The following is a 26,652-nucleotide window of genomic DNA, read 5'->3' as shown; positions in this document are numbered from 1 at the left end:
TTTTGAGCTGGCTGGTTGAATTGTTCTTTTTCAAAAATTTTGAGATGTGGCAGGTTGAAAAGGGTATTTTTCTCTCTGCTGAATTCCTCCATCAGTGATTTGAAGAGAAAAAGAGCCTTTCTGAAGGAAATCACTGAAGTCTCCATCAACACTCTTGTGAACGAACAAGCACCGTGAATTTCTCACATTGTGCCTTAGGAATCTGTTCTGTGCATTTCTGCTTTAACCTATTGTGTGGAAACTCAGGAAACCCTCCTATGGAGACTGTCTGACACAGAGTCCTAAAACATGATTTGTGGTGCAGACAGTGTTTTTCTTATTAATGGAATTGAATCCAAGATCTTGAACTTGAAAATAGACTATTTAACCTCGTTTCAAGTAGAGATAGGCAGCAGGTGTGAAATATTCCACATGTATGGATCCATCAGTAATTCAAGCACTGCTGAACGTTGCATAAATATTTAGGTGTGCAAAGTGCAGGAAGCACAAGACATGGAGGGAGTCCTGAGCTTTCATTTCCATGGCACATGTGGGGCAAATACTCCAAATGACAATGTGATATAAAGCAGTGGCTCTTTCTTGAACTCCAGTGTTGTAACGTGAACTTTCAAGATTAAGCCACAGTTAATACCAGTAAAAAATACATTTGTGGGACACAAAGCTCAGCTTATCCTGTCTTTTAGAGCTGACCTTGATAAAGAAGGTGCAAAAAGTATATCAGCCCCAAATCAGTAAGGGTGTTAATCCTCAAAAAAAAATAGTAATTGAGGGTTTCACAGCAAATATTGGCTGAATTCCAGTGTTTATTAGTGGTTAATATCTCAATATATTTCAGTAAATTCTTCTGTAAGAAGTTAATCCTAAGTATGGATGCATAAATCTTAAATAGCATTAAACCTTGTTCCACAGGAGTATGGAACTGTGCATGGGCACGTCGAGGTGTTGCTGCTGCGTTGCAGAGGAAATTCGCATGAATTGCAATGAATCTTTTTATTTACAATGAATCTTTTTAAATTAAATTCATCCCAGCCCTCATCCAGACCTGGGCTGGCTGGTGCTGTGCCTGTGGCAGTGGCACAGGATCAGCTCTCAGCTGTGCTCAGAGTTCCCTTGTGGCCACAGGCAAGTCATTAATTTCCCTGGCCTGAGTTAATTGCTGGTGTAACTCCATTGTAGTGGGAAGTTCAATGGGAATTAATCTGACCTTCTGTGCTTCCAAAACTCGTGCATTAAATAATATTTTCCCGCATCACCAGGGACTTTTTTCCCTGCTAGTTGTTTTGATACAAGAGCATTATGAGGTTTTCCTAAATGACTAACTTAAGATAATCAAATTGTCTCTGGAAAATTCTTTGCCTGTAGCTGTGTATTTGCAGCCAAGTTCCATCCTACTCTTTTATCTCTTTTCTCCATATGCAATGTCCAGAATTTGTCTTTTCCTGGAGAAATAGCATATATGGAGATTATAAACTTTCCAGTAAATTGAATAGATTCAAAGAAAATTCACAAATTACCTGTAAAACAGTGTTGTGCTGTTGTGTAAAATAGCCCTAAAGGAATAAAAGAATAAACTAATGTTGTCTTCCATGCACTGATGTTTATTTGCCAAGTGAGCTTTCTCCCACTACCACTCTATGAAAGCCGTGACAGATGTTTTAAATATCTTTACAGTTTTAACTATATTTTGGGTAATTCTGAAGGATGTATGTTAATATATCCAAGTTTTGTTCAAAAAACAGTGATTTTTATGGACTTTCTTTTACTGGTTTGCATCACCCAAATGCTGTACCAAGACTAATGCTTTCAAAAACAATCTCATATATCCATGGATTCATCCTGTTAAGTGCTGCCTCACATTAGAAAACAATTTAAATGGTATTTAGCACTAAGGCTGACATACCATTATTTTTTTTAAGGACTTAAAGGATTCTCTTCAGCATTAATTTGATGATTTAACCACATCACTTATTTAATTTCAGTCTCACCATTAATGTCCTTTTCTTACATTTCCCTCCGTTTCAAAGTTGTGTTGTTTAATCATTAGTGATTTTAATGTTGGTTTCACTGGTCCACCTTTAGTGATTTGTACTCTCCAATTTTCTTTGGTTTACTGCTGTAGTAAAAAATGTATAAAAGGAAGAGCAAGTTACTTGTTTCATTAGGGGACTTGAAGCAGGACTAGTAAGAACCTCTGTTGGTACAGACCAGTCTGTGCAGAAAACTGATGAGTTCCCTGTAAATTAACCCTTAGATTCTGGTATGGAACAATAACTTCTTTGGGTCTCTGCTGTGTTTTTCATCTGCAGCAAAGCCTCACTGGATCCAGACCATAAAGGATGTTGAAGTTGCTGTAGAGGACACCTTATACTGGGATTGCAGAGCAAGTGGGAAGCCCAAACCATCATACAGGTGGCTGAAGAATGGAGAGCAACTGTCAATAGAGGTAACGTTCTCTTTTGAAAACGTGACACGGTGTAAAATTAGCGTTATTCATACAAATGTGAGAATTTTCAGAAGTCAAGAGGAGTATTTGATACTAGTTTTCGTATGTTTGTTGAGAGTATCCAGGTGGAAATTTCAAAAGCTGCAGTACCAGCAACAGAAAGACAAATTATGTTGTACAAAAACATCCCAGCTAAAAAAGCAGGTTCAAAAGCAACAATAGAGGCATAGAAAGAAGTCTGTAAGGAATGACTGGAGAAGGGAGCTTAATAAAGTTGTACGTAAAGAACCATAAATGAGGGATAGAGAATTTAAATGATTTTACTATAATTGCTGTTGTCATTTCACTGAAGGTAAGAAAACATGTTCAAACTTCTTGACAAAAAAAAAAAAAGACAAAAATCCCAAAGATTCATTGGGTTCCCATTACTTGATGCAAAGAATGACATATAAACAGCAACATAGGTATTTGCTTTAATACAATTGTTAAAATAATGCCAAGTGATGCATTTGGTGACAAGGAAAAGAGGTTGAACTTAGAATGGGAGTTACTTGGTCTCCAGGTCAGAAATGCAGATTGATTTTAAATTATTGATTTTAAATCTCACTGTTTCGTTGTAAAATGGCCTAGTTCAGGTTATCAGGAATATAAACTAGAGGCACCAGCCCATTGCAGGGAGGCATTTTGCCCTTGGCCAGTGCCTTGTGCTCAACACTGGCACTAAAGAGTTGAAGAAGAGTGACTGCTCAGGTGAATTCAGTGGATGCTGTGAAGAACATCTCTCACCATTCAGGGAGTTACATGGAGTGGTGGTGGTTTGGGGACAGGTTAAATGAGGGAGCACGGAGTCTTTGAGGTGAAGTGCTTTTTTACCTCAGTAAGTACAGAAACATCTTAGAATCATTCAGTCTCCCCTTCTGGGTGTTGGTGTCCAGTCTTTTGGCATCATGTCAGAGCAGAAGCATGACAGCCTCTGGAAATACTGAAGGACTAACTCTGAAAGCCAGCAGAAGAGGAGTTCTCTCTGTATGGTGGTCAGGTGTCTTTGCTCCTTGACTACAAGAATCCTTCATGCTGGGTCTTCTCCACAAAGACCTGCTGGGATTGTTCCACTCAGCTCCCCTTCTCCATAAACATCTTTTTTTAAGGAAGAGCAAGAAGAGTGGCTTGGGTTGCTAGAGAGGGGACCAAGGCATGGAGACTGAGGCTTGTTCCTCTGTGGGATTGTTTTGTCCTTTGTCTGACTGGCTGAACACCTCTCACTCAACTGGGAGGGGACACTGAGCTGTCCTGGCTGCCCAGATGTAGCTGGAGTCCCCTTGTGTTGGGCCAACTGTGTGTACATGTCCCTAGGAAAAGGCAGGGAGTGATACCATTGCATTGGGCCTGCTAAGCCATGTCCAGATCAAAAAAAAAAGCTATTAGAAAATATTTTGGGGCATGTAGTTTGGGTCCTGGTCCATTTTTTTTTTCCCCAAAGGTTGTGCTCCTTTGGTTTTGTCGTTGTCATTGGTTCCTTTTCTCCCCAGTTCCACCACTCCCTTCTCAAAGTAGTCACTTCTTACTGTAATTGATGCAGTTTTCCAAGGATAAGCAAGGTGGGAAGATCCAGATACTTCAGTGGCTTTGCTGGCTTTAAGGCACTTAAGTCCATGTCTTGTGTTTAATGGCTGCTGGAATTTGTTCTGCACAGTATTACGGGGAGCTCATTAGCAAATGGCATGTGTGAAATCTCTAAATACTACAAAATGCCAGTGCCATCTGTATAGTTTGGATACTCTGGTCTGTCCTGAGGAGGCTGGTGGGATTTTGTCCCTATTTCCAGGGAAATACAAGGGTATTTGAGATTGCAAAGCCTCTCTGAAACTGAGCAAGTAGGAATCATTTTCATACACTGTCTTGCCAAGCCTCCTTATTTGATGACTGTTACCAGATCATGATGCAGTTGTGTCACTTCTTTTAGAACTGTTCTCATGATTATGCTGTTGCATTTACCCCATGTATTGCATTTATGCTGTCCTATTTATATTTCTTACTTATTTTAAATTTTTCACAGGAAATATATCATCAATAAAGATATTTTTCTTAATATTCAGGGAAGGATCCAAATTGAAAATGGTGCACTTACAATATCAAATCTAAATCTGACAGATTCTGGCAGATACCAGTGCATAGCTGAAAATAAACACGGTGTCATCTACTCGAGTGCAGACCTCAGGGTTGTAGGTAAGACTTTTTCCCTTTTCACTAAAACACAGACCTCATTTTCCCCCTGCACACCCCCTCCACCTGCCTCGTGTTCCACCTCCTCACGATCTCAAATTTAACTCGCTCAGATGCTGTCACCGGAATAAACATTTCTGTCAACCTGATGTCTTTATCTGCAGTGCTGAGGAGTTGACTCATCTGCTTCCAGAGGATTTGCAGGCCAATCATTCATTGCTTTAAAACAGAACGTTCTAAACCGTTCACTGGGGGAGGAGCAGAGCTGGGGGTTTGGACACAGGCCTGGAGATTAAAACCCTTGACGTGGTGTGGAGGCTCCGCAGTCGGTCAGCAGCGCTCACCTCCTGCTCTGAGGCTCCCAGGCATTTAAAAGCCACTGTGTGCAGCCCTTCTTGATCCAGGGGATGAGAAATGGTCATTCAGTCAATCAGCATGTGCTTGGGTCTAAAACAGTGGCAAGTGTTTGTTCGAGGGGAGCACAGAACTTGTGACTTCCACACTTCCACGTGCTTGTGTGATTTGTACCCTGAGCTGATTTCAAAACCAGGCCTGTCAGAGAGGAGTGTTTCAGGGACACAAGTTATTGCCTTTCTTATTGTTAAGGTTATAGTCCATCAGCAGGTGCTCCCTCAGCCTTTAGGTCTCCTAAAATACTGAATTTCCTTTTGTTAGCGTAGGTAGAAGCCGCGTGCGTTTTTGGTAAGTTTGAACTAATTGATGGTTTTAATTATGTTTGGAATCTGAGTGGTGTCATGTAAGTGCTAAATGGTAGTATCTATCACTAATGGAATTAAAAGTGCTTTATTTCACTATTACTATCCCTTCTGTTTTAGCTTCTGCTCCAGACTTTTCCAAGAATCCGATGAAGAAGCTGATCCAGGTTCAAATAGGCAGCACAGTTGACTTTGAATGCAAACCCAAAGCTTCCCCTAAGGCCAAATGTTCCTGGAAGAAGGGAGGTGAGCAGCTACACGAAAATGAAAGGTATCAAGTTACATTGGTTTATTTGTTTTAATCTTACAAGAAGCTTTTTTATGTCCTTTTATGCTGTAGTGTCATCTGTAGATCCAAAAATTGTAAAGTTTCTGTGAAGTCTGGCTGGCTGGGGGGGGTTCTTCAGTTGTTTTTTAATTGTCATTGTATCAGAGCACTGAGAGTGCAAGTGTAGTGCTTTCTCTAAGGTCAAGGGGAGGATACTATTTTCAGTTTAATGTAGAGTTTGGCCAGATTTAGAGAGAACCAGGTACTGATAGAAAACTGGAAAGGCAAAGCCTATAGAACAGTACTAAAAGCCTTCAATAAAATGCTCTTAAAGTGTTGGCAAGGAGGCAAATGAAGTGTGTCACAGCCCTGGTGATAATATGGCTGAGAAAAGAAAGAAAAGTTAATGATTGGGAGGTCGAGAATAGCAGATGAAAACAGGAAAAGAAAATGAAAATGCACTTAGAGGTTCTTTTCAAGCAACCATGATCTTACCAGTGATAATATCTGTCACCATTGTTTACGTGATAGTGAATGTGTTTTGGGGTTAGTAATTCCCAGTGGAGAGTTTGTGATTCACCCATATCCCCAGCTATTGATTTCCAACAACATGTAAACGTTTTTTTCCCAACAATAACCATTAAAACGTTATTGAATTAGTCATGAACTGAAATTGCACAAAGTCTGCTGATTAAATTGTATAATAAGACAACACAGAACTGTTCCTCCCTGCTCTGGAGCAGCCGTTTGCTTTGCATCTCTCCCACACTGGGGATTACTGGCTCTTCAGGCTTTGTGTTTTACATTTCAGCATTTACACAGACTCAGAGTTTCAGTAGTGAACTGGGACAGCAAAAAAGCTCCTTGGATGGAAGGCATGATTGAGGTAGTTCCACATCTGATTTATTGTAGACTAGGCAAGTTGGTATTATGGACGTTCCAGCTGCACTTGAGCGCATGGAACAGGCTGTGAACACTCAGAGGAGCACAGGAACTGTTTGGGAGCTCAGGCTGCCCCAGGTCAGCTTTTCTGCAGGTGGTTGCTGGAGTATCTGAGTTAAATACATGATGTAGTCACAGCAACAGCCATGGAAAGTCGGTGTTTGCCTGGGAGCAGTGGGGACAGGATGACTGTGAGCGTTCCTCTTGGAACACTCTGGTGTCACCCTGTACTTAGCAGGATAATTAATGGACAGGGAGTGTCCAGAAGTCCAGGCATGAGACTGAGGAAGCAGAACACTTTGTTTTTGAAGGAGGATTGACATGGCAGTGTGTTGTGGTTTAAGGAATGTATCCCTGCTCCTCTGTCATCAGGAAGCTAGTTCTAAATCAGGCAAAATTCTCCTAGTCTTTTTCCTGTAAAACACCACATTGTGGTTTGGTTTTGCAATTTCTAAACACAGAAGTTGCTACCAGATAGATCAAAACTCACAGAGGCTGCAGTGGAGACCTTTCTTTGCTCCATCATAAGGCTGGAGCTCTCTCCTTGTACCCAGAAGCTTTGGGCACTGTCATCTTGGCCTGTGCAGCCCTGGCTCTCTGTTCACAGGGATCACAGTAGTTTTCTTGTGCTCTGGTGTTAAGTGTTGTCAAATGTGGCAGTTTGGCAGAGGATGGGGCATCTGTTGTGGCAGAGCTTGACACGGTGCCACAGCCTCACTCACTGGCTGCAGGCCTGCAGGAGAGCAAAACCTCATTCCAAAAGCACTGGTTGGTTCTCCTTTCTATGTGAGACCTCCCATCGTCCTTTAATTAAATAATATCATATTAATAAAGAAGTCAATAACACAGAACCACAATGATCTCTAAAATTTATGTGATACCTGTCACTTTTTGATGATTCTCAGTGGGGTTTATTTTTATGATTGCTTTTGTGAAGCGTGTGCAAAAAATGCGTAGCACCTGATTTTCTCCATTTAGGAAAATTCCTAGGTTTTGTCCCTGTACCACTTCTATAATAAGGCAGGCAAGTGGAATGGTATCCCTCCCAATCCTGCCTGTCCCTGTTGTTGGAGCTGCCCATCATCAGCTTGTGTAGGTTCAAGTCATGACAAGTCAAAGCTTCCAGGCACTGCTGGACCTTGCAGGACTCCTCACATCTCCAGGAGAAGAGTTTCAGCCACATTGTGTCTTTCCTTGAGCTTTCTCTCTGGCTGAGCATCCTGTCTGGTCTTAATGCTTGCTTTGAATTGCCCTTCCAAAGCACTGCCCACCAGTTTCATTGGAGTGATGGTACCAGGCTAAAGGCAGTAATGCTCAGTTTCTAAAAATGAATTGAACATACACGACGCTGCCCACTTAGATTTATGAACATAAATTACAGCTTTTAGTTCTGAAAAGTGCAGGTAATTCCAACATATGACCCAGAGTGTCTCCCACTATGTTTTTGACAACCTACTGTAAATGGCTTCCAGAGGAAGCACAATAACAAGCCAGTAATCCTAAATTAATCTAAATGAAGTCTACTCGCCTTCAGAGAAAAGCAGAAGTGGAATTCTTTGCAGAAAGCACTGGAGTTCATTGCTGTCTGCTGTGAATAATTGCAATTCATGGATTTCTTGCAGTTCTACAATTCCTGCAATTCAGGAAAGGGTTTCCAATTAGCAGTACGTTTTTCAGCCATTAACTACATTTCCAGTGGAGAAGTCTGTTGGGGAGGGTTTCTTTTTATTTACTTGGCAGAAAACAGGAGGAATGAGTTCCTAGAAGGGGAATGCTGGTCATGGAGATCCAGCAGGCACTGCCCCTGGGAGAGGTGGAGGGGCAGAAGGAGCTTAATTGCATTTGGAGCTCAGCCCTACAGAAGGGTTCAAGCTCACAGAGCCCTCCTGAGGAGACACAGCCAGAAATCAATGGTGAGACAGAGACTGACTCCCATCCCTTATCAAATGTTGTCAACTGTAATGTCAGCTATTACGATTTACTTCTGAAGAGCAAGTGCAGCAGGTTATTTCATCTCCATAAGTCAGTTCCTGCAAGGGCACAGCTCTGGGACTATATCCCACCTGGATAAATACATGTATTTTTTCCCAAATTCATGTGCCCTCAAGTAGTTAAATCCATACTCATGTTGGTTTTGGTAAGTTTGCTGGAGGTGTGTGAAGTTACTCAGTGCTGTCCGAGAATGGGGGCAGTGAAATGTTTTCACTGATGCAGCAGCAGGGATAGAGTTGATGTGTTTTAATAAAACTCCTATTTAAATGATAAAAACAAAGCACAAATACTCCATTAATTCAGTGTATTCTGTCGTCAGAGATCTTAGGTTTTGCTGGAGGTTTTGACCACATTACTTTAGTAAAGCCTGAGAGAGTTTCATTTTGATGGCACTGTTGCTTGTATTCTTAATTTATTTTTAAATGGTGCTGCGTTTTCAGTGTGTAAAAGATTTGGATAATGACTCAGTAAATTTTAATTAAATGAGCTGAATATGATCTGTCTTGTGGAGGGAAGAAAATATAATTCAAAATGGATTCATGAGCTCTGGGCTGAGAAGTCGCTCAGCGTTGAAGAATTCAATCTTGTTTCTTGTTAATTTTGCAAAGTATGTGATTTTTTTTTTTTAAATATCTTGAATAAAGAGAGCTAAACAGTAAAGAGCAGTGGAATGCAGAGAGAAGTGAAAGCATAGGGTAACATGCAAAAGGAAAGACGGAAATCGGGTGCCAAAGGAAGAAATGTCTCCCACCAGAACTGGACCCTCGAAATAAATAACTTTGGGTGATGTAATGAGTATAATAATTTAGAATTAGCAAGAATTCTCTTTATGGCTGCCAGACCAGGCACTGAGGGTGCCCCCATTGCCTGGCACAGGCCAATTCTCACCCCATGTTATGGTCACAGTTTGCACCAGCAGCTTGTGCTTCCTCAGGCTGTTCTTTGCCAACCGTCTGACATTACCAAGGCCTTTAAAAAACTTAATGATGTCATTAAGCCCACAACTAGGTTTTGTTTATTCCAAATTACCTGGAGCAGCTTCTGCTGAGGGCAGACCACAGTCCCCGGGGTCACCAAGGCAGAGAGAGCAGAGGTTGCAAACCAGAGTTGCCTTCAGATTCCTCTGTGTATTGAAAAACTGGCCTGAGACATCTCCATCTCCACAAGAGTGAACTTTCTGTTTTTCTTTTATCCTCCAGAAAAGGAGGATTAGATGTTTAACCAGGGTTAAGTGCTCTTGATGCTGGTTTAACTCATCAAAACACAGGACATAGTAAAATATGCTGCGACCCAGACATAATCCCTTCAAAGATTTCCTTAATATTTTATGTATGTATATGATTTTTAATTGTCAGATAGTACTAGACAAGTTGCTGCATATTGGCCATAGAGGATCCTGTGCTCAAATACCTGACCAGGAATGGGTTACTGGAATGGATTTTGAGATCATGCAGAACAAGGTTTCACCTGTAAACAAATCCACCTTTATTCCTAGAAGTTTCTAGACTTAACAAGACAAGGAAAAGATGAGAAGATGCTGCAAAAACTTAGCTAAGAGACTTGACAGTGCAATTCTCCAAAGAAAACTCCAGTTTTAGCATCTTTAATTGTGGCAGAGTGATGTCAAATTAAGGGAGGAAAGAAATAATTCCTGATAAAAAGTTACATGATTCTCAGAAGTATCAGTTACTCAGTTTATCTTCCCTACAATTTTGAATTAAGTATTTTTATTTCATTTTGTGTTACAGTTTGAAATGCCGTGATGTGGAAAGTAAAGCATTTACTTACTAGTACTTAAATAGAATTTTTTTTCTGCTGACTTTCCTGTTAATTAATCTGGTTTAATTTAGTTGGAATTTGATTGATATATAAAAAGACAGTTCTGACCCACTTTTCCACTGTTCCTTTGTACTGAAGTGTTATGAACTGGAAAGGAGTATGTTCATGTTTATTATCATATCAATGAGGATCTAAAATAGTTGGCTTTTTTCCTGAATAATCTGACAAATGAAAAAGGCAGTGATTCCTTAGTTTGATTATGTCTGTTATTTTAGTAATAAAGCATTGTCTTGGGAAGATGAACTAATTTGCATTCATTAACAGTTTCGTTAATGACAGCGAGTTTTAGTGGCAATAATTTTACCAACATGAGGCTCTCAGGTCAGGAACCCCAAGTCCTGAAGTGGTTGAGCTGTTTTTAGATTTAGGGTTTCCACAGGCTCTGCACTGCATTTACTGTTTTGTCATTGAAAAAGTGAAAAGTTTCTCTTTTCTAAATTACCAGCTAAAGATTTTATTTTGACTATCATATCTTTCTCAAATTGATTTTTTGGTGTGTTGTTTGCCTTTTTCTTTTTTTTTTAACTCTGGGAAAAAAACTTGATTCTTAATTATATCTGGGTTTTAATAAGCCTACTGCTTAATTATTTTAGGCAGGCTAGACTTGCAAATAGCTCAGAGCACTCTAAAAGTGATTTGTTTTAATTAAACAATAGACATTCTCAGGTTTATTCCCTGATCCTGCTTTTTCCTTTGTTTGATCTTAGGCTTTGTCAACACTTGGGTTTTATTTAGTTGTATTTTTTCTACTGGAAAGTGCTTCAAAGTAGATGAAGCAACACAAGCCTTAGCTAGAAAATGCAACTCACTGGTTTGCTTGCAACCATAATTGATATATTTTAACACCTTTTTTTTAATGTCATTCTAATTACCTATAAAATGTATTACTCATGTCTTTAACACATTTAAAACACCTATAAACCATATGGTCCAATTTAATTAATTTAAAATGTTCCATCCAACATAAAGTGCAGCCAAATATGACTTGGGAATTTTGCAAAACAAGTTAATAAGCCTCAGGGAGGTCAGTGGATGGAGCCCATCCTCCTCAGGAATGTGCTCCAAATGCCACCACACTGGCTGAGGTACCTCGGGATGCTTTGGAGGATTCAAAGTTCTTTACTTCCAAACGGAAGAAGATTAAACTGGTCTATTTATAAGTCCCTTTCTCACCTCAGTAAGATGCTTGTGTCTGTCCTTCTGACAGGGTGACTTGTTGTCTCCTGTAATTTGCATCTGCTGATTTCATTATTGTCCCACCTTTGCCCAAAGGAAGTGTCTCAGCTGCAGCGCCGGGTGTTGCAGCTCCGGTTTTTAAGGAAATCTAAAATGCAATTCAAAATAATTAAGAAAAAAAACAACAATTAAAAGTTGCGCTTATTTCTATGTTATGATTTCTAAAATTATGTTAGAGCAGTGCAGCTGTGGAAGGATCCAGGTTTCTGCTTTCAGACGTTTAAAATACAGTCTCCACATGGCTTTGAGGATTAAGTGAACTTGCTGTTAAAGGAGAGGGGCAGTGTAACCACAGAGCCCTGGTGGGGTGACACCTCATGATCTGGGACTGGGAGTGTGGTTTTGGGGGTCAGACAAGATAAGGGTGAAGAGTAAGATCACTGAACCCATGAGACTCCAGTCATGTTCTGTTGCCCTTGTTTACCCACTGAATTATTCTCTGAAATACAGATTCAGCTGAATCGCTCTTTTTAAAAATACCATTGTAGCTGTGTATTATTTATACTATAAATCACTATAAATAATGAATGATGGTGCAGCTCACTGAAGCTACACCTTTTAGGGGCCAGCGTTTATTTTGGCAGCATAATTAAATCCAAGGAGTGTCTTAGCTGTGCCTGCCCTCAGTGCTGAAAGCCTGGACAGGTTTGCCTGGAGTCAGAGCTGTGGTTTCCAGCTTGGATTGCCCTTCCTCAGCTGCTGTCCCACGTGTGGGGCTGCACAGGGAGAATTGCTCTCACTGAGCTGTTGGTGTGAACGCCAGGAGAGACAGGAACCTGTTTGCTCAAGTGAGCATCCTGCTTACAGAATCATAGGATTGTGGAGCTGGAAAAGACCTCTAAGATCAAAAAGTCCAACTGTCAAACCACCACCTTGTTCACCACTCAGCCATGTCCCCAAGTGCCACATCCACGTGGTTTAAAGCTTCCAAGGATGGTGATTTCACCACTTCCCTGGGCTGCCTGTGCCCAGGGCACATGGGCACAACCCTTTCCATGAAGAAAATTTCCCTAATATACAATCTAAACCTTCCCTGGCCTAACTTGAAGCTGTTTCCTCTCATCCTGTCGTTTGTTACCTTGGAGAAGAGGCTGACACTCACTTCACTACAACCCCCTTTGAGGTAGTTGTAGAGGGCTTATCCCATGCTCGGGACAAAGTTCATGAGGAACAGCAGTGATCCCAGTTTCCACTTAACACAGCAGAATTCCCCATCTCTCTGTAAGAGGTATTTAACCACAGAGAACTGAACTCAGCTGGGAGAAATTACAGAGATCCATTGATACCGTTTTACCTCAAGTGTGTTAAAAATAAAAAGAGCAGCAGGCATGTGTAATTAATTAATTTTGTACTGAATGAAGAAGCAGGTTAATAATGAAGCACTTGCAGGCAAAGTCCTCACAACTCTTCTGTGCTGAGTTTCATGACATTTGCTGCCTTCTCAGCTGATACTTACACTGACAACTGTGCAAGACTCCAACTGCTGCAGTGAGAGGTGCCTGGAGGGTTGTTGTTTGCTGTTCTGTTGATTTTCTGTAGCTCCATGTGGATATTTGGGGCATTTCCGAACACCATCTTGCTGAGGTGCTTAGGGAGCCAACAGAATGGTCTCACTGTGGTTCATCTGGTGCCTCTGAAATGGGTTGGTGGGATCTGAGAGAGAAGCTCTGAAGCTCTTGACTGGGATGTATCAGGAACCTTTTGTTAATTATTCTGGACATTTTATATGCAGTTTGTTGTACATGTGCTTCAGGTTGTCTTCAGGACCTTGGTAGAAGCCCCTGCAGCTGAGGATGTGATAGATGGGAGGACTAGAAATGGGGAAAGAGGGAGGCAAATCATCCCTACCTGTGCACCCCTCCAGTGCTGCTGTCAAGGAAGTCATCTCTGCTCTTGTCAGTGCATTACTGTGGATCTTCTTTTGTCCACATCTTTTCTGAGCACCTTTTTGCTTGTTCCATGTGTCTGTCCATTGGGCACGGCTCTCACTGGTGGAGGTTGTGTGGGGTGAAGGGAATTTTCTTTCCTTCAAGTCCTTCCATGGAGGAATCTTCTGAAAAATCCTATTGTGTCATCGTGGTAGTGAGAGACATATTTCAAAGTTGCTGTTCAAGACTGCACAAGGTAAAAAACTTAACAGTGGAAGATTATTCTAGTTTCAATTGGTGCAGCTGAAAAAGATGGAGTTAGTGTGGGATTTCTGTCTCTCTCACAGACACACACACACAGCCCCCTACATACATCTCTAAAATACTGTTTTTGCTGATGTCCAAAACCAGTAATACATGAATGGGTTCAAATTTGTTGTATATTGTCAGTGAATAGTCATAAAGCTTTCAAGCACCAGATTGGTTTCAGCTGGAATAGAGTTCATTTTCTTCTGATGCAATTTAATATACCTGAGGTAACAGTAGAGTATTTTAAAATTTTAAAATCTCTTCATAATTCTTTAGAATCGTGCTGTTAAAGGATGGAGGACTAAGAATAGCCAATGTGACCAAAGTGGATGCTGGAACCTACACGTGCCTGGCAGCAAACCAGTTTGGAACAGCCAGTGGCTCAACAAACTTAATAGTTACTGGTGGGTGAACTGGGATGGAGGGTCTGTGGGAAGGGATGGACTTGGAATTGCAAACTCTGTGACAGGAGTCTTGAGTTTGCTTATTGACAAATTACTAAATGTCGTGGAATGTAAAGAGTATGAGAAGTTTTACATTTAACAGTCTGTAAAGATAAAAGGATATTTGTGATAGCTCTTTTATAGAGAGGAAAGAGACTGAGGGATTTTCTGTCTTTGGCAAAGATATTTTCAGATGTGAGGGAGTTCTCAACGCTTTCCTCCCTTCTCTCACTTGTCTAAATACTAAACAGTGCAATTATGCTTTTAAGTTCATGGGCTTTTTTAAATCTGTTATGAAAAAAAATGTTAATCAAAAAATGTTTGAGGTAATTTTATATTCCGGTTGAAAATCTGTTTAGCCCAAAGGAAGTCTGTGTGCTGTTTGCTTATGGAAAAAGATGTGGTAGAAACTCCAGCTTCAGGGGAGCATTCAGGGACTCCACAAGCAAATAAAATATAAAGTCAAAAGCAAATTGCACACAGAATTGTTAAAAGGGGTCTTGCCCCTTCTTCCAAGTCATCCATTGCTGGCTGAGAGAATGTATTAAAAGAACCAGTGGTTTGTGAAGTTTATCTGAAGAATGTGTTTTCTCATAACGTTCTTTTTCAAAGATTTGAATATCTGAAAAATTTTCCAAACTCAGGAGCACAGACTGGAAATGTGAAGCTGTTAATTCACTGAACACAATAATTCTGTTTGGACCTAGGAGATATACAGGATATGTAATGCACTGGGATATCAGATAATTCTAAGTGATTCATGTCCCTTTATATAGAAGTAATAGAATTATATACAAAATTCCTAGAATTAAATATTATTTTTACGGTATTTACAGTAGTTGACATTTTTTTCCAATAATATGAATCTGGAATAGCAAGCAGCTATTCTTAATGGCACTGTTTACATTTTATATGATGTATGGACCTAAATATCCAACCTTATCTGGATTTACCCTGGTTTCTGGACTTTATTAGCTCCCTTATTATTCCCACCTCTTCATCTTCCCTGTGGCTGCTGCTTCTTGCTCCAAAACAGGAATGTTTTGGAGGCACGAAGCTGAGAGACACAGAGCTGAGAGACACACACGTCTTGAATGGCCGTGGGTTGCAGTGGTTTGGCTTTGTGAAGTGTGTTGGTTTGCACACAGCAGGTTCAAATTCCCCTTTCCAGTGTCAGGCAGCTCCCACTCACCAGTGTGTGAGGACACAACGCTCCGACAGCGGCGTTTCCAGCCCGGCTGCACCGTCAGGAACCAGGTGGAATATCAGGAGCAAGCAAAGCTCAGCAGCACAGGAATCCAATAACCCAATATTCCTGCTCCCCACAGAGCCAACGAGGATCACCTTGGCACCTTCCAACATGGATGTCACCGTTGGGGAGAGCGTGGTGCTGCCGTGCCAGGTTCAGCACGATCCCATCCTGGACATCACCTTCACCTGGTACTTCAATGGAACCCTCACTGACTTCAAGAGAGATGCTTCCCACTTTGAGAAGGTTGGAGGGGTAAGCTGAGAACACCTTCTCTTCATTTGCCTTACAGGTGTATCCAGCACAGACTGACTTAGTTATTGTCTTTTTTCAACGTATAAAAATAGGAAGTTCCTTCTCTTGCACAGGCATAATTCCAAATCAAAGCCTTGCTTTAATGTCTGAGGAAATAAAGCATTAAAAAATAGGTTTTTTTCACAAAACGTGCTCTGTCAGTGCTGAAGAAAAATCCAGGGTGAGTATTGCCTAACTCAGAATTCTGAATCTAGAATGTTATATTTGGAAATTTGTCATAAAGGACATAGTGGTTTTTATGGAGTAGAGACATTTAGGGTGGGGTTTTTTAAAGTTTTTGTTTGTGTAAAGAGGGATTTAAGCTCTTCAATAGAAAACTTCATAGATATCCAGGAGATCCTCAGGAATATTTTATGGACTTTGTATCACATTAAGGTCAGTGGAATAATTTCATCTGGAGTTACATGCAGGTCATGGTAAATAAATAAGCCTAAATATGTCTGAGCCTTCCAATAGTCGCAGTGTGTATTTGCTGGATGAAAATATCATTGCAAAAAATAACTTCAGCTTTCTTGGTTGGAAAATAATTTTTTAATAGATAGATTTCTATGTAATGATGTCTGGGAGGTCCCTGTCCCACCTGCCTGAGGCCTCCAGCGTTGTAGTCAGTGGGATGTTACGGGATCACCACCTGGTCTTCCAGATGGTTAGAAAACTATGGGATGCAAGGCTGGCTGACTGCTGGGTTTTTGTTTTTGTTAGGTGATTTATACAGAGAGCATGGCAGACCAAGCAGATGCCCAAATTTTGAGCAGACTTGCCTCTAAACTGGGTATCACCCAGCAATGGCTGGGGCTGTTCTGCAGCTGGGAGAAGCAAAGGCAATTCCAGAAGTTGTTCCTCCTGCATGGGATACTCTTTATTTCTAATATTCCATGTATTAGGGGGAAAGGAAGGTGACCTGGGCTTGTCTCCACTGATAAAGGTTTAATCTGAGCAGGGAGGAATGCAGATACCCCAATGGAAATGGGGGGAGCTTTTTCCTGCTGCAGATTTCCATGTTTCCCCTGGTACCTTGAGATTCTTCCCCAAAATATCCACAGGTATTTTAAATGCAGCGTTAATATTTCGGTGGCTTTCATTTCAAGCAAAACTGTTCTATTTGACAGCCCCCTTTGTTGAGGTGCCTTAAATTGAGTTTGCTAAAATAAGTTTGTGCAGAACGTGATTTGCTTGTATTCATTGCTGATGTTGGGCATTCCCTGAATATCCACTTCCAATCAAGTAGATGGATTTTAGATTGCTTTTAACCCAACTTTTAATTTATTGTAAGCAATCAGCACTGAATTGTCCTGCAAACAACTTCCATCTGTGCTTTCACAGAAGACCAGGCACACACATGGAAGGGAATCAGGCAATTGGTTTCATCTTCTGTTGAATAAAGAATTGAGACATTGTAATGCTGAAACAAAGAAAAATAATCAAACATTTGGAAAGATTAATTTTTTTTTTCCTGAGATTAAAATAAACTTAAAAATCATGTCTTTCCCTTTCTCCCAAAGTGCTGTGTGCCCAGGAATCAGTCATGTGGCCAGAGTAGCTGCAAATACACACAAAGTAGGGTTCTGTCCTCAAAAAAAATGCTGCTTCTCCAGAAAATTTAAATATAAAACTTTCAGAAATCAAAATCTGACTAAGAGGTTTTTCACATGGAAAATACCTTGTGAATGAGGTTAAAGCAGTAATTCAGCTGACACAAAGAGGAGATTTTTTTTTTTTTAAGGGACACTGCCAGTGGTTTGGTATCAAGTTCTGTGCTCAGTGATGTAGAAAACAAATATTTTACAAGGAGCCCTGAGATGAAGTTACAGTTACCACTCAAGTTCTGTGTCTGTTTCCTGTGACTCAGGAGATCAACCACATGCTATGATAAGAGAGAACAATGGGGGAAAAAACCCCTAAAGATTAAATATTCAGTGAAGAAGAAAGAATAGACCTTAGGCTTGTAAAATGGGAGATTTAGCCCAAGCTTTAAATGAAAATGTGCTCACAATAACCTGTAGAATGGCCCAAATTCAGCTTTGTCATTTACACGTTCCTTAAAAATCTGTCATAACTTGGCTTATAAAGTCTAGATATAAATTCCATAAAGCCTGTCTAGAAGTCAGATTGGTTAATGGCCATAGAAAGCATGTTTTTCTCTTTCTTGGGGCTTTGAGACAAATGGTTGGTTGGTCACAGGGCACTGATGTTATTGATGGTTCCTGAGGTGTGTTCCCAGTCCGAGCTCACCATGGTGTAGGTTAATTCTCCCAAAAAGAGGGACATCACCTCATGTTTGCTAGGAAAATGCTCACAGACAACGAGCATGGAGCAATAACTTGCTGTCCTGGACAGCAAATTGCACTTCTTGAGCAATTTGACGTTTTTCGTTGATTTCCCTTTACAAATACAATCTTAATATCAAACTACAAGAACTTTGTGTTTCCACAGAGTGCATCAGGGGATTTAATGATCAGAAACATCCAGCTGAAACACAGTGGGAAGTATGTTTGTATGGTGAAGACAGAGGTGGACAGTGTGGCATCCGCAGCCGACCTGATCGTCCGAGGTACGTTCCAGCTTCAGCTGCTATTAATCGTATTTTCTTCCTTTTTTTTTATACTGCAGATTACAGAAACAACTGGTGCTGTAGATTACAAACCCAATCCATGACTTGAATTAGGTGATGAATGGCTGTGGCTTGAATTATGTCATTCTGCCATGCAGTCAGGGAGAATTATAGCTCAATTTTGGGATGGAGCCTAATTTTTCCCAGAGAAATTAAGAGCTGGAGGTTATAATATTGACTTCACATCTTCTCTCACTGACAGTCCTTCGAGCCACTGACAAGAGGGAACTCACTGGCAGCTGTGAGCCAGTTGTGAGTTGATGCCTCTGCAAACTGAAGCGTTGGGGACTCCAGAATCCTTCCTGTGAAATGGGCAACCTCTGGCAGAGCCCAGGAGAGGCTTTCTCCTAGGGACATGCTGGAGTTTAAAGCATATAATGGAGGCTTATTCCTTTTCATTCAGAGCTGGAATGTTCACAGTTGAGCCAGAACTGTAGCTTTCTTTGCTGGTGTTACAGCTACATTTATTACAGGGAGAGAGCTTTGATCTAGGAAAGCACATTATGTGATCAGCACTTACTCAATATATTTTAAAATATGTCATATATTTTCTCCTTGTCAGTGTACTGTTAGTCATTTCAACCCCCTTTGCTGGTGCAGATGAGACAAAACCCGGCATTTTTGCCAGGATGCCCAGAATGAGGATTTTCCAGAAGGCAGCAGAAAGCTTGTCTGACTGAATTGCTGCTTGGATTGCTGGTCAGATGTTGGGCTGAAAAATTGCTCCAGTGTGCTGTACAGTAAAACAGCTGTAGGTAACAAATTGGCAGACTACAGAGATGTATTAGTAGATTAAAGGAGGACATTTAGGACTAAAGGAAAAGACATTGGAAAGATAAAGGAATGGTGCTGAACAAAGGTTCTTGGTGAAAAACCAAACCCCAGTCATCTGTTCTGCAGTGGAGAGTATTTCAGGTTGAAACGATCAGAGTTAAGTTTAGTGAAGGTAAAACAATAATTACAAGTGTTCCTATTCCAAGCTCAATTATTTCCTTCCTCCCACGGCGCTGACAGAGTGGGAATCCATACTGCTGGTAGTGACTTCCAGGGCTCTGGCTTCACAAAACACTGCCTGGTTTTTTCATTCTGATTGTAGGCTCACCTGGGCCCCCTGAACACGTGAGGGTGGATGAAATAACTGATACCACAGCTCAGATCTCCTGGCAGGAAGGGACAGATAATCACAGCCCAGTGACCACCTACACCATCCAGGCCAGGACACCCTTCTCAGTGGGATGGCAGAGAGCCACAACAGGTAAACACAGTTCTTGTGACAGGCTCTGCTGGAATGTTTCTGACCAGGGACACCATGTCCTCAGTTTCCTTTTTTTTTTTTCTTTCTATTTAATAGTTCCAGATGTGATCGACGGGAAAACGTTCACAACCACAGTAGTGGATTTAAATCCTTGGGTTGAATATGAATTCCGTGTAGTTGCCACTAACAAAATAGGAGGTGGAGAACCTAGTTTACCCTCAGAAAAAGTAAGAACTGAAGAGGCAGGTTAGTGGGTTCTTCTATTTGTTTTTAATTCAAGAATCTTGAATGTTAGCAAAAAAAAAGGAGGGTTCATATCTTTGGCTCTTTGCAGACAAGCTTGGAATTGCCATCGGATATAAAAACCTATAACTAGTTTGTCCATATTTTTTTCATTTAGCTGTGGGACAATTTGTGTTGCATTACTGAACATCACAGAAGCCTAACATCTAAATCCATTTAAACTGTATTTAGTATGCCAAAAGCTGCCAGTTCAGGCAGTGCTGCAGAGTCTGAAGGTATTAATGGATGGAAAGAGTTTAATTTTGACAGGGATTTTTCATTCATGGTGTTTGATCAGTGTACACCTTCCATGTAACGAGCACAAGGCTCAGAAGAACCCATCAATTAAAACCCCAGTTAACTTGGAATATGGCCATTGCCCAATTTATCTGGATAACATCCCTAAAACTGTTCATGGCCAGGCTGGATGGAGCTCTGTGCAACCTGGTCTAGTGGAAGGTGCCCTGTCCACAGAAGTGTGGTTGGAACAAGATGGTCTTTAAGGTCCCTTCCAACTCAGGCCATTCTTTGATTCTATAAGTTAACCCTGTTAAAGAAATGAAGCATGTCTGCAGTTTTTAGAATTCATAAACACAGCAAACATGCTGTAGTCTGTGAGCTCTTTAGGTGCTCAGAGAAAACCCAGGGATGGGAAGCAGGAGGGTGAATGTGGGACAGGGCTGGGGCTTTCCAGGACTGCCCATCCTGTCCCAAAAGCATTTACCCTGATTGCACAAGGAATATGAATACAACTGGGTTGAACTCAGAGCATGAGGTTAATGTGACGTGGTCTCTTGTCTCTACACTGTGCAGACAGCTCTACGTTTCCTTTCCACAGTTCCCGAAATTCCCCCCTCTGAGGTCAGTGGGGGAGGAGGCAGCAGGTCTGAGCTGGTCATAACGTGGGATGTAAGTTTGCTGGCAAGCAGTTTTCTTCAGAGAGTGATTGTTCCCATTCAAACTCTTCAGAGCTGAATTTCCCTGGCTGCAGCAGCTTCTCCTCTGGGATGTGTCTGTGCTTGGTGCCGTGTGTGATGTGAGCTCTGCACGTTTGCCTTCCCTCCCTCACTGCCACGTGTCGCTGTGCTGGGTGGCAATGCCTAGGAAATTTAGTTAGTTTGGCTGGGGTTGCTCCTGTTCTGAAACAAATGTTAGTGCTAAAAAGGGCCAGGAGAACAGGGCAAGAGGAGGGAGAAAGGTTAAGCCGAAGAATTAAGGCTTTACAGTGCGAATTTGCAGTTCTTGCTTTCCTACCATTAACTCTGGATGCATGTGCTAACCAACACACTCACCTACTCCTTTATATTATATATCCCCTTCTTCATGATTTAAAAAAATGTTAATATTCTGTAAGTTACAGTGCTTACTCTGTGTGGTTATCTAATCATAATCACATCAGAGGAAGCTTTAAGCCGCTGTACTCAGGTAGTATTGGATTGTGTAACAGCTGACTGAGCAATTATTCATTTTTTATGAACTGTGGATTGATGAAAAAAAATGTATTTACTGAAGAGTGTCTTAAAGCAGAAGACTTAGTGGAAGACAAAGATTATACCTGAAAGTTGTTCTCTTCTTGAAGTGCAGACCTCAGAATAGGTTCAGGGGAACACATTTTTTACTCTGCTGTACCAGTTAATTGGCTGATGGAACGATGCCAAAGGCAGTGCCAGAACCTGGTTGCAGTCATGTACATAAGCCTGTTGGCACTTTATTCCTGCAAAACATACCCAGTGCTGTGTGTGGCATCACAGATTTCTGTCTGTTGCTTTTCTCACAGCCCATCCCTGAGGAATTGCAGAACGGAGAAGGCTTTGGCTACGTCGTTGCTTTCCGCCCCTCTGGCACCACAACGTGGATACAGACTGTGGTCACCTCCCCTGACACCCCAAAATACGTGTTCAGGAACGAAAGCATCTTGCCCTTTTCACCCTATGAAGTCAAAGTCGGTGTCTATAACAATAAAGGAGAGGGGCCCTTCAGTTCAGTCACCACGGTTTTTTCAGCTGAAGAAGGTACAGGATTGAGTTGCTTCCAGATATTTACTGTGAGCTGTTCCATCAGAGAACACAGCAACAGTTCACAGAAATGAGATCTTCTGTTCACATGTTTATTTGCACAGTCCCCAGTTCTGTTTGTCACCTCTCCTTCCTTGGTTTCCCAATGCAGAGCCCAGCACAGCCCCCTCTGGAGTGTCTGCCACCAGCCTGTCCTCCTCGGCCATCGAGGTCTCCTGGGCACCCATTCCCTGGAAGATGAGCAATGGGAGGTTACTGGGCTATGAGGTGAGTTTATTTAACTAAAAATATTCAAATAACTCCCCCCATTGATTTAAATAAAATACACTCCCCTTTGTAAGTGGCCATGGGCCAGAAGGGTCGTGCAGGCTGCGGGACAGCCACACAGATTTACAAAAGATTGCCCCAAATCTTAATCTTCCTGCCCCCTCACACCCAGAGGAAGGATAATTTCTTCTATTATTGCAAAAAAGATCACAGACGGAAATCGTGTTTTTCTTCTTGTGCTGATGGATAGTCACGTGTCTAACATATCTTCAAACTGACATATTTTTTCAGAATTACATTTACTTTCAGAGAAACTTTTTCATAGGGTACATTTTCCTGAGTTTAACTTGTTTTCTCTTTAATGAAGTAATGGTTTTCCTCTTGTCATTCTTTAATTCAAGCGAGATCTAATATTTCAATTTTCTTTTTCCTACAGTCACACTAAAAAGAGCAGCAGGCGTGAGAAGCAGATGGATAAGAATATTTTATTTTTGCACAGTAAACACATTTCTGAAACTTTAATGTATTTCTACCTTTTTCAGCTGAGGGGGAAAAGAAAAAAAAAACGCACTTAAAAGAGTCAAGTGCATTGCTGTGGGTGAACAGTCCATTCCATGCAAGATTTAAATGGTTTTGCTTTTACATCTCCTAGGTTAGGTACTGGAATAATGGTCAAAAAGAAGAATCTTCAAACAGAGTAAAAGCTGCAGGGAATGAAACATCAATAAGAATCACGGGTTTGAGGAGCAACTTGGCTTATTACACAGCTGTCCGTGCCTACAACAGTGCTGGGGCTGGGCCCTTCAGTGCCACCGTCAATGCCACCACTAAAAAGCCACGTGAGTATCTGGAATTTAAAGTGGGGAGAGACTTAATGGTGTGCAGGAAAAACAGTGGCATTACTGGGAATCACAGTAATTGAGTGAGTGACCTGAATTTTCCTGCAGTCCAGGGCAGGGGTTTAGTTCTAAGCACAATTAAATCAAGCTCGGAGCTTCCTCCCTGCGTGGCTCCAGCAGGACGAGCAAAAACTCGGCCGTGCCAGTGGAACCCAAGAAAAGATGTGTAATTTCTGCCACAGAACCTTTATTATGCTTCTAATGACTGGAAGAAATTGAAAAGAAAAATCTCTGTTCTTCAGAAGGGTGGGAAAAAAAAGAGACTTGTTGAATTTTTCAGCGTTCTGTAACATATTTATAAGTTCTCTAGGGCATGGCTTTTGAAATGCAATGATCCTCATACAGTTCATGCAAAACAATCCTTCATGTCCAGTGTTTCCCCTTGAACAAATTGCACAAGAGGCCACTTTGCTGTTACAAAGGAGAAATTAAGCTGGAGAACAGATTGTCAGAGGCTGCACTAATTTTTCTACAGTGGAAATATTTTTAGTGGGCTCCTGCATTGTAACACAACCCCGAGTCAGGGTCATCACTCTCGAAGGATTTCTGTCAGAGGCACAAGAACATACAATTAAATATATCTGAAAGGTCAGATTCCCTGGAATAGTCATTAACATCCTTCTACCAGAAATAGTTGTGTCATTAATATTATGAAATAAGCTAATTTATCAGAAATTATTTTAGGCAAAAACGAGTGTCAGGCTGTCACTGAGGACTAAACCAACTCAGATTTGCCAGAGTTTAGATATATTGTATGCAGAATTACCCTGAATTGCTGATCTGAAGTAATTCACTGCCTGTAGCCTGGACAGGACATGTGATAAGTAATTTTTTCCTCTAATTAATCATCTTTGTGGCTGGTGCCAGCCTGGTTAGCTCAGGGATTTTCAGTCCTTTTTTAGTGGCCACTTGCCTTTGGGATGTGTGAGAACTGGACACTGGTTTGAACAGATCTGGATCAGGCCCTTGGTCAAGATTGCTGCTGTTTGGAATAATTAAATAGGAAAAATTAATTGCATGTGACTAAAGAGAGCAAAACCATTGCACTACAGTCCAATGTCACTCTGAAGGATCTTGCTAACTACCAGTTGAATTGACTAAGACAAATAATTCTCTCTGCTGCTACAGCAGCAGCTGATTTTTCATTCAAAGGTGTAATTTTTAATCAATCCCAATTTCTACTTTAACTTGAATATTTGTGATGGATGTGTTTTTCGCCGTGAAGGATTTACATTCCCCCACAGGGCCTACAAGGTACCTCTCAGTAACTCCAGCCATATCAAGAAATACAAATACTTCAGTTCAATTGGCAGTAAATTTCAAGACTGAAAATTGAGTCTTTGACAAATAAAGTATCTTTGCTTTTATATTTGAAATATTCCTGTTTGCAAGCCCAAAATAAAAGGTGGAGGTTTTTTATAAAATATGCTATATAAAATGGCAAGTGACTGGGGAAGACTTGCCTAAGTTTATAAGACAAGGTGTCACAATTATTTCATATTTAGAAAGTCTTAAAGTACGACCAAATGTGTTCTGTCAGTCAGTTCTAATTCAGAGAAATATTCATGTCCATGACCAGCTTTAAGCATCTGAGGAGTCTCAGAAATCCATGCAGCTATTTGCATCCTTAGCCCTGGACATGTGTTTCCATGACATGATGGATCAGGATCTGACCTGGTGCAGATGAAGCTCTGCAGTTCTGAACACTGAAGATTATTGGAGATTTTGGTGTCTGAAGCAAATTGGAGCCTTCTGAATCCCTTCCATAAGCCAAGTGATAGATAGAGGCTTACAGTTTTTATATATAATTATTCTTCCTTTTTTCACATGTCATCTTAATATTTTGTTGTGGATTTCAAGAATGACTCATTTCTTCTGAAATTCAGCTTTAATATCCCAGTGTGAAAACTACTCATATATGCTGTAACACTTCATTCTCAGGAGTGAAACAATCTCCTTTTACATTTCCAAAATGTGGTTATTATTAGTACATCAGGTTAAATCTTACTCAGTGCATAGAACAAGGCAAATGCTGCAAAAAATACCTGTGAGTGGTTGTTTGACTTCAGAATAATTTCTTTAAGTCTCGCTCTTACATTTTTGTGTCTATTTTTGAAGTATAATCAGATGAGTTTTGATCTGACTGCTCATGGAAAGAAGGTAGGGAGTCACCTGTGGGAAGGAATTGAAATGAGGAGAAGAAAAGAGGGAAAAAAAAAAACCAGAAGCACATGGAAACAAGTGTTCAAAACCACTGTTAGTGCTTGGTACTTGAACCTCCAGCATCAAAGCACAGCCCAGTCCACCTAAGCAGCAGTTGCCTCCACTAGGTGACAGCAGCAGTAAATTGTTTTCCTTAATACATTTAGAAAAGATTTTAATCATTGATTGTGTCACTGCGTGGCCCATTTTCTGGGAGACCAACTTGAGGTATTGTAAGAGGTTTGTTCTTCCTTTGCCTGCCCTGAGAGCTTGGCAGTTCCAAGATATATGAAAGCACAGCCCAAAGGATGCAGCTCCTTTGGAAATAACAGGCTCAGGTTGCTAATGAACAAAAAACCAGTAGATTGCCTTGGCCAAACCCACTGTTGTTCAGCTCAGACATGAGCAGGGGCTGCAGGTCAGAATCTTAAGAGAACAAAAAAAATAAGCCTGTGAAGTATTTCTATATTACAAACGTTAAAGTGAATCAAGGTAGTGTGTAGATTTGAATAGTCAGTAAGACTAAATTTATCTAACAATCTCTTGGGAAGAATTTTCTTGTTCTTGGCACTGCACTAAAACTGGAAATTTTCTGTTACCACCATTGTTTTCCTCAGAGTTTGTTCTAATTGATCACCCACGTCCTAATACATGTGCTTCTATCTGGCTGCATTTAATGAAGGACAATCAACAGATAATTCAGCTTCAGAAATAACATTTATGTGGCATTCTGTTTTTTCCTTCCTTCTATTTTTCCAATTTAGCCTCTGAACCATAACATGTACAAACGAGGAACCTGCATTTGAGTTGCTTTTGCATCCAAAATGTAATGACAGTCAATTACCTGAACTATTTCCTACTGTTGAATAAATCACTTAATGCCAATTAAATTAAAGTCATACTTTTATTATGTATTTGAAGCACCCAGTCAACCTCCAGGAAACGTCGTGTGGAATGTCACTGACTCCAGAGTTATCCTGAGCTGGGAGGAGGTGACAGCTCTGGGGAACGAGTCCGAGGTGACTGGGTATAAGGTCAGTGAAAACAGAGCTGAAAGCAATCCACAGTTGGCTTTTTCTTGCCTATTTGCATGTTCAGAGGATGCACAATCTCACAGCCTTCTTACAGATTTTAATCACATTCTAACAATGTCTCATAACCACGGTCCTTCTACCACTAATTAATTACCATTAATGTACACTAATGCCTTCTCCTTGTGCCTTCTCTTGGGATCCCACTTACCACACGTGTAACACTTGGATCTTAGAACCTGCAGGA

The 26,652-nt window shown here is 40.9% G+C and overlaps 1 protein-coding gene across 1 annotated transcript in view; it reads left to right on the top strand.

Moving 5' to 3' along the window:
• Positions 1 to 26,652, top strand: part of CNTN3 (contactin 3) — a 104,353-nt gene that overhangs the window by 74,043 nt on the left and 3,658 nt on the right. Inside the window, exons 7-19 of the mRNA XM_027700633.1 lie at positions 2,307 to 2,443; positions 4,540 to 4,669; positions 5,503 to 5,653; positions 14,113 to 14,240; positions 15,608 to 15,783; positions 18,277 to 18,394; positions 19,551 to 19,709; positions 19,806 to 19,955; positions 20,830 to 20,900; positions 21,769 to 22,003; positions 22,158 to 22,273; positions 22,926 to 23,112; positions 26,296 to 26,408. Of these exons, the coding sequence (XP_027556434.1) occupies positions 2,307 to 2,443; positions 4,540 to 4,669; positions 5,503 to 5,653; positions 14,113 to 14,240; positions 15,608 to 15,783; positions 18,277 to 18,394; positions 19,551 to 19,709; positions 19,806 to 19,955; positions 20,830 to 20,900; positions 21,769 to 22,003; positions 22,158 to 22,273; positions 22,926 to 23,112; positions 26,296 to 26,408 (1,871 nt within the window). The remainder of the gene's footprint in view (positions 1 to 2,306; positions 2,444 to 4,539; positions 4,670 to 5,502; positions 5,654 to 14,112; positions 14,241 to 15,607; positions 15,784 to 18,276; positions 18,395 to 19,550; positions 19,710 to 19,805; positions 19,956 to 20,829; positions 20,901 to 21,768; positions 22,004 to 22,157; positions 22,274 to 22,925; positions 23,113 to 26,295; positions 26,409 to 26,652) is intronic.

This window comes from Neopelma chrysocephalum, unplaced genomic scaffold (assembly GCF_003984885.1).
Source record: "Neopelma chrysocephalum unplaced genomic scaffold, ASM398488v2 Primary Assembly neopelma1_147, whole genome shotgun sequence".
Classification (NCBI taxonomy): domain Eukaryota; kingdom Metazoa; phylum Chordata; class Aves; order Passeriformes; family Pipridae; genus Neopelma; species Neopelma chrysocephalum.
The sequence above is the reverse complement of the archived record's forward strand: the minus strand, read 5'-3'. Positions and strand labels throughout refer to the sequence as shown.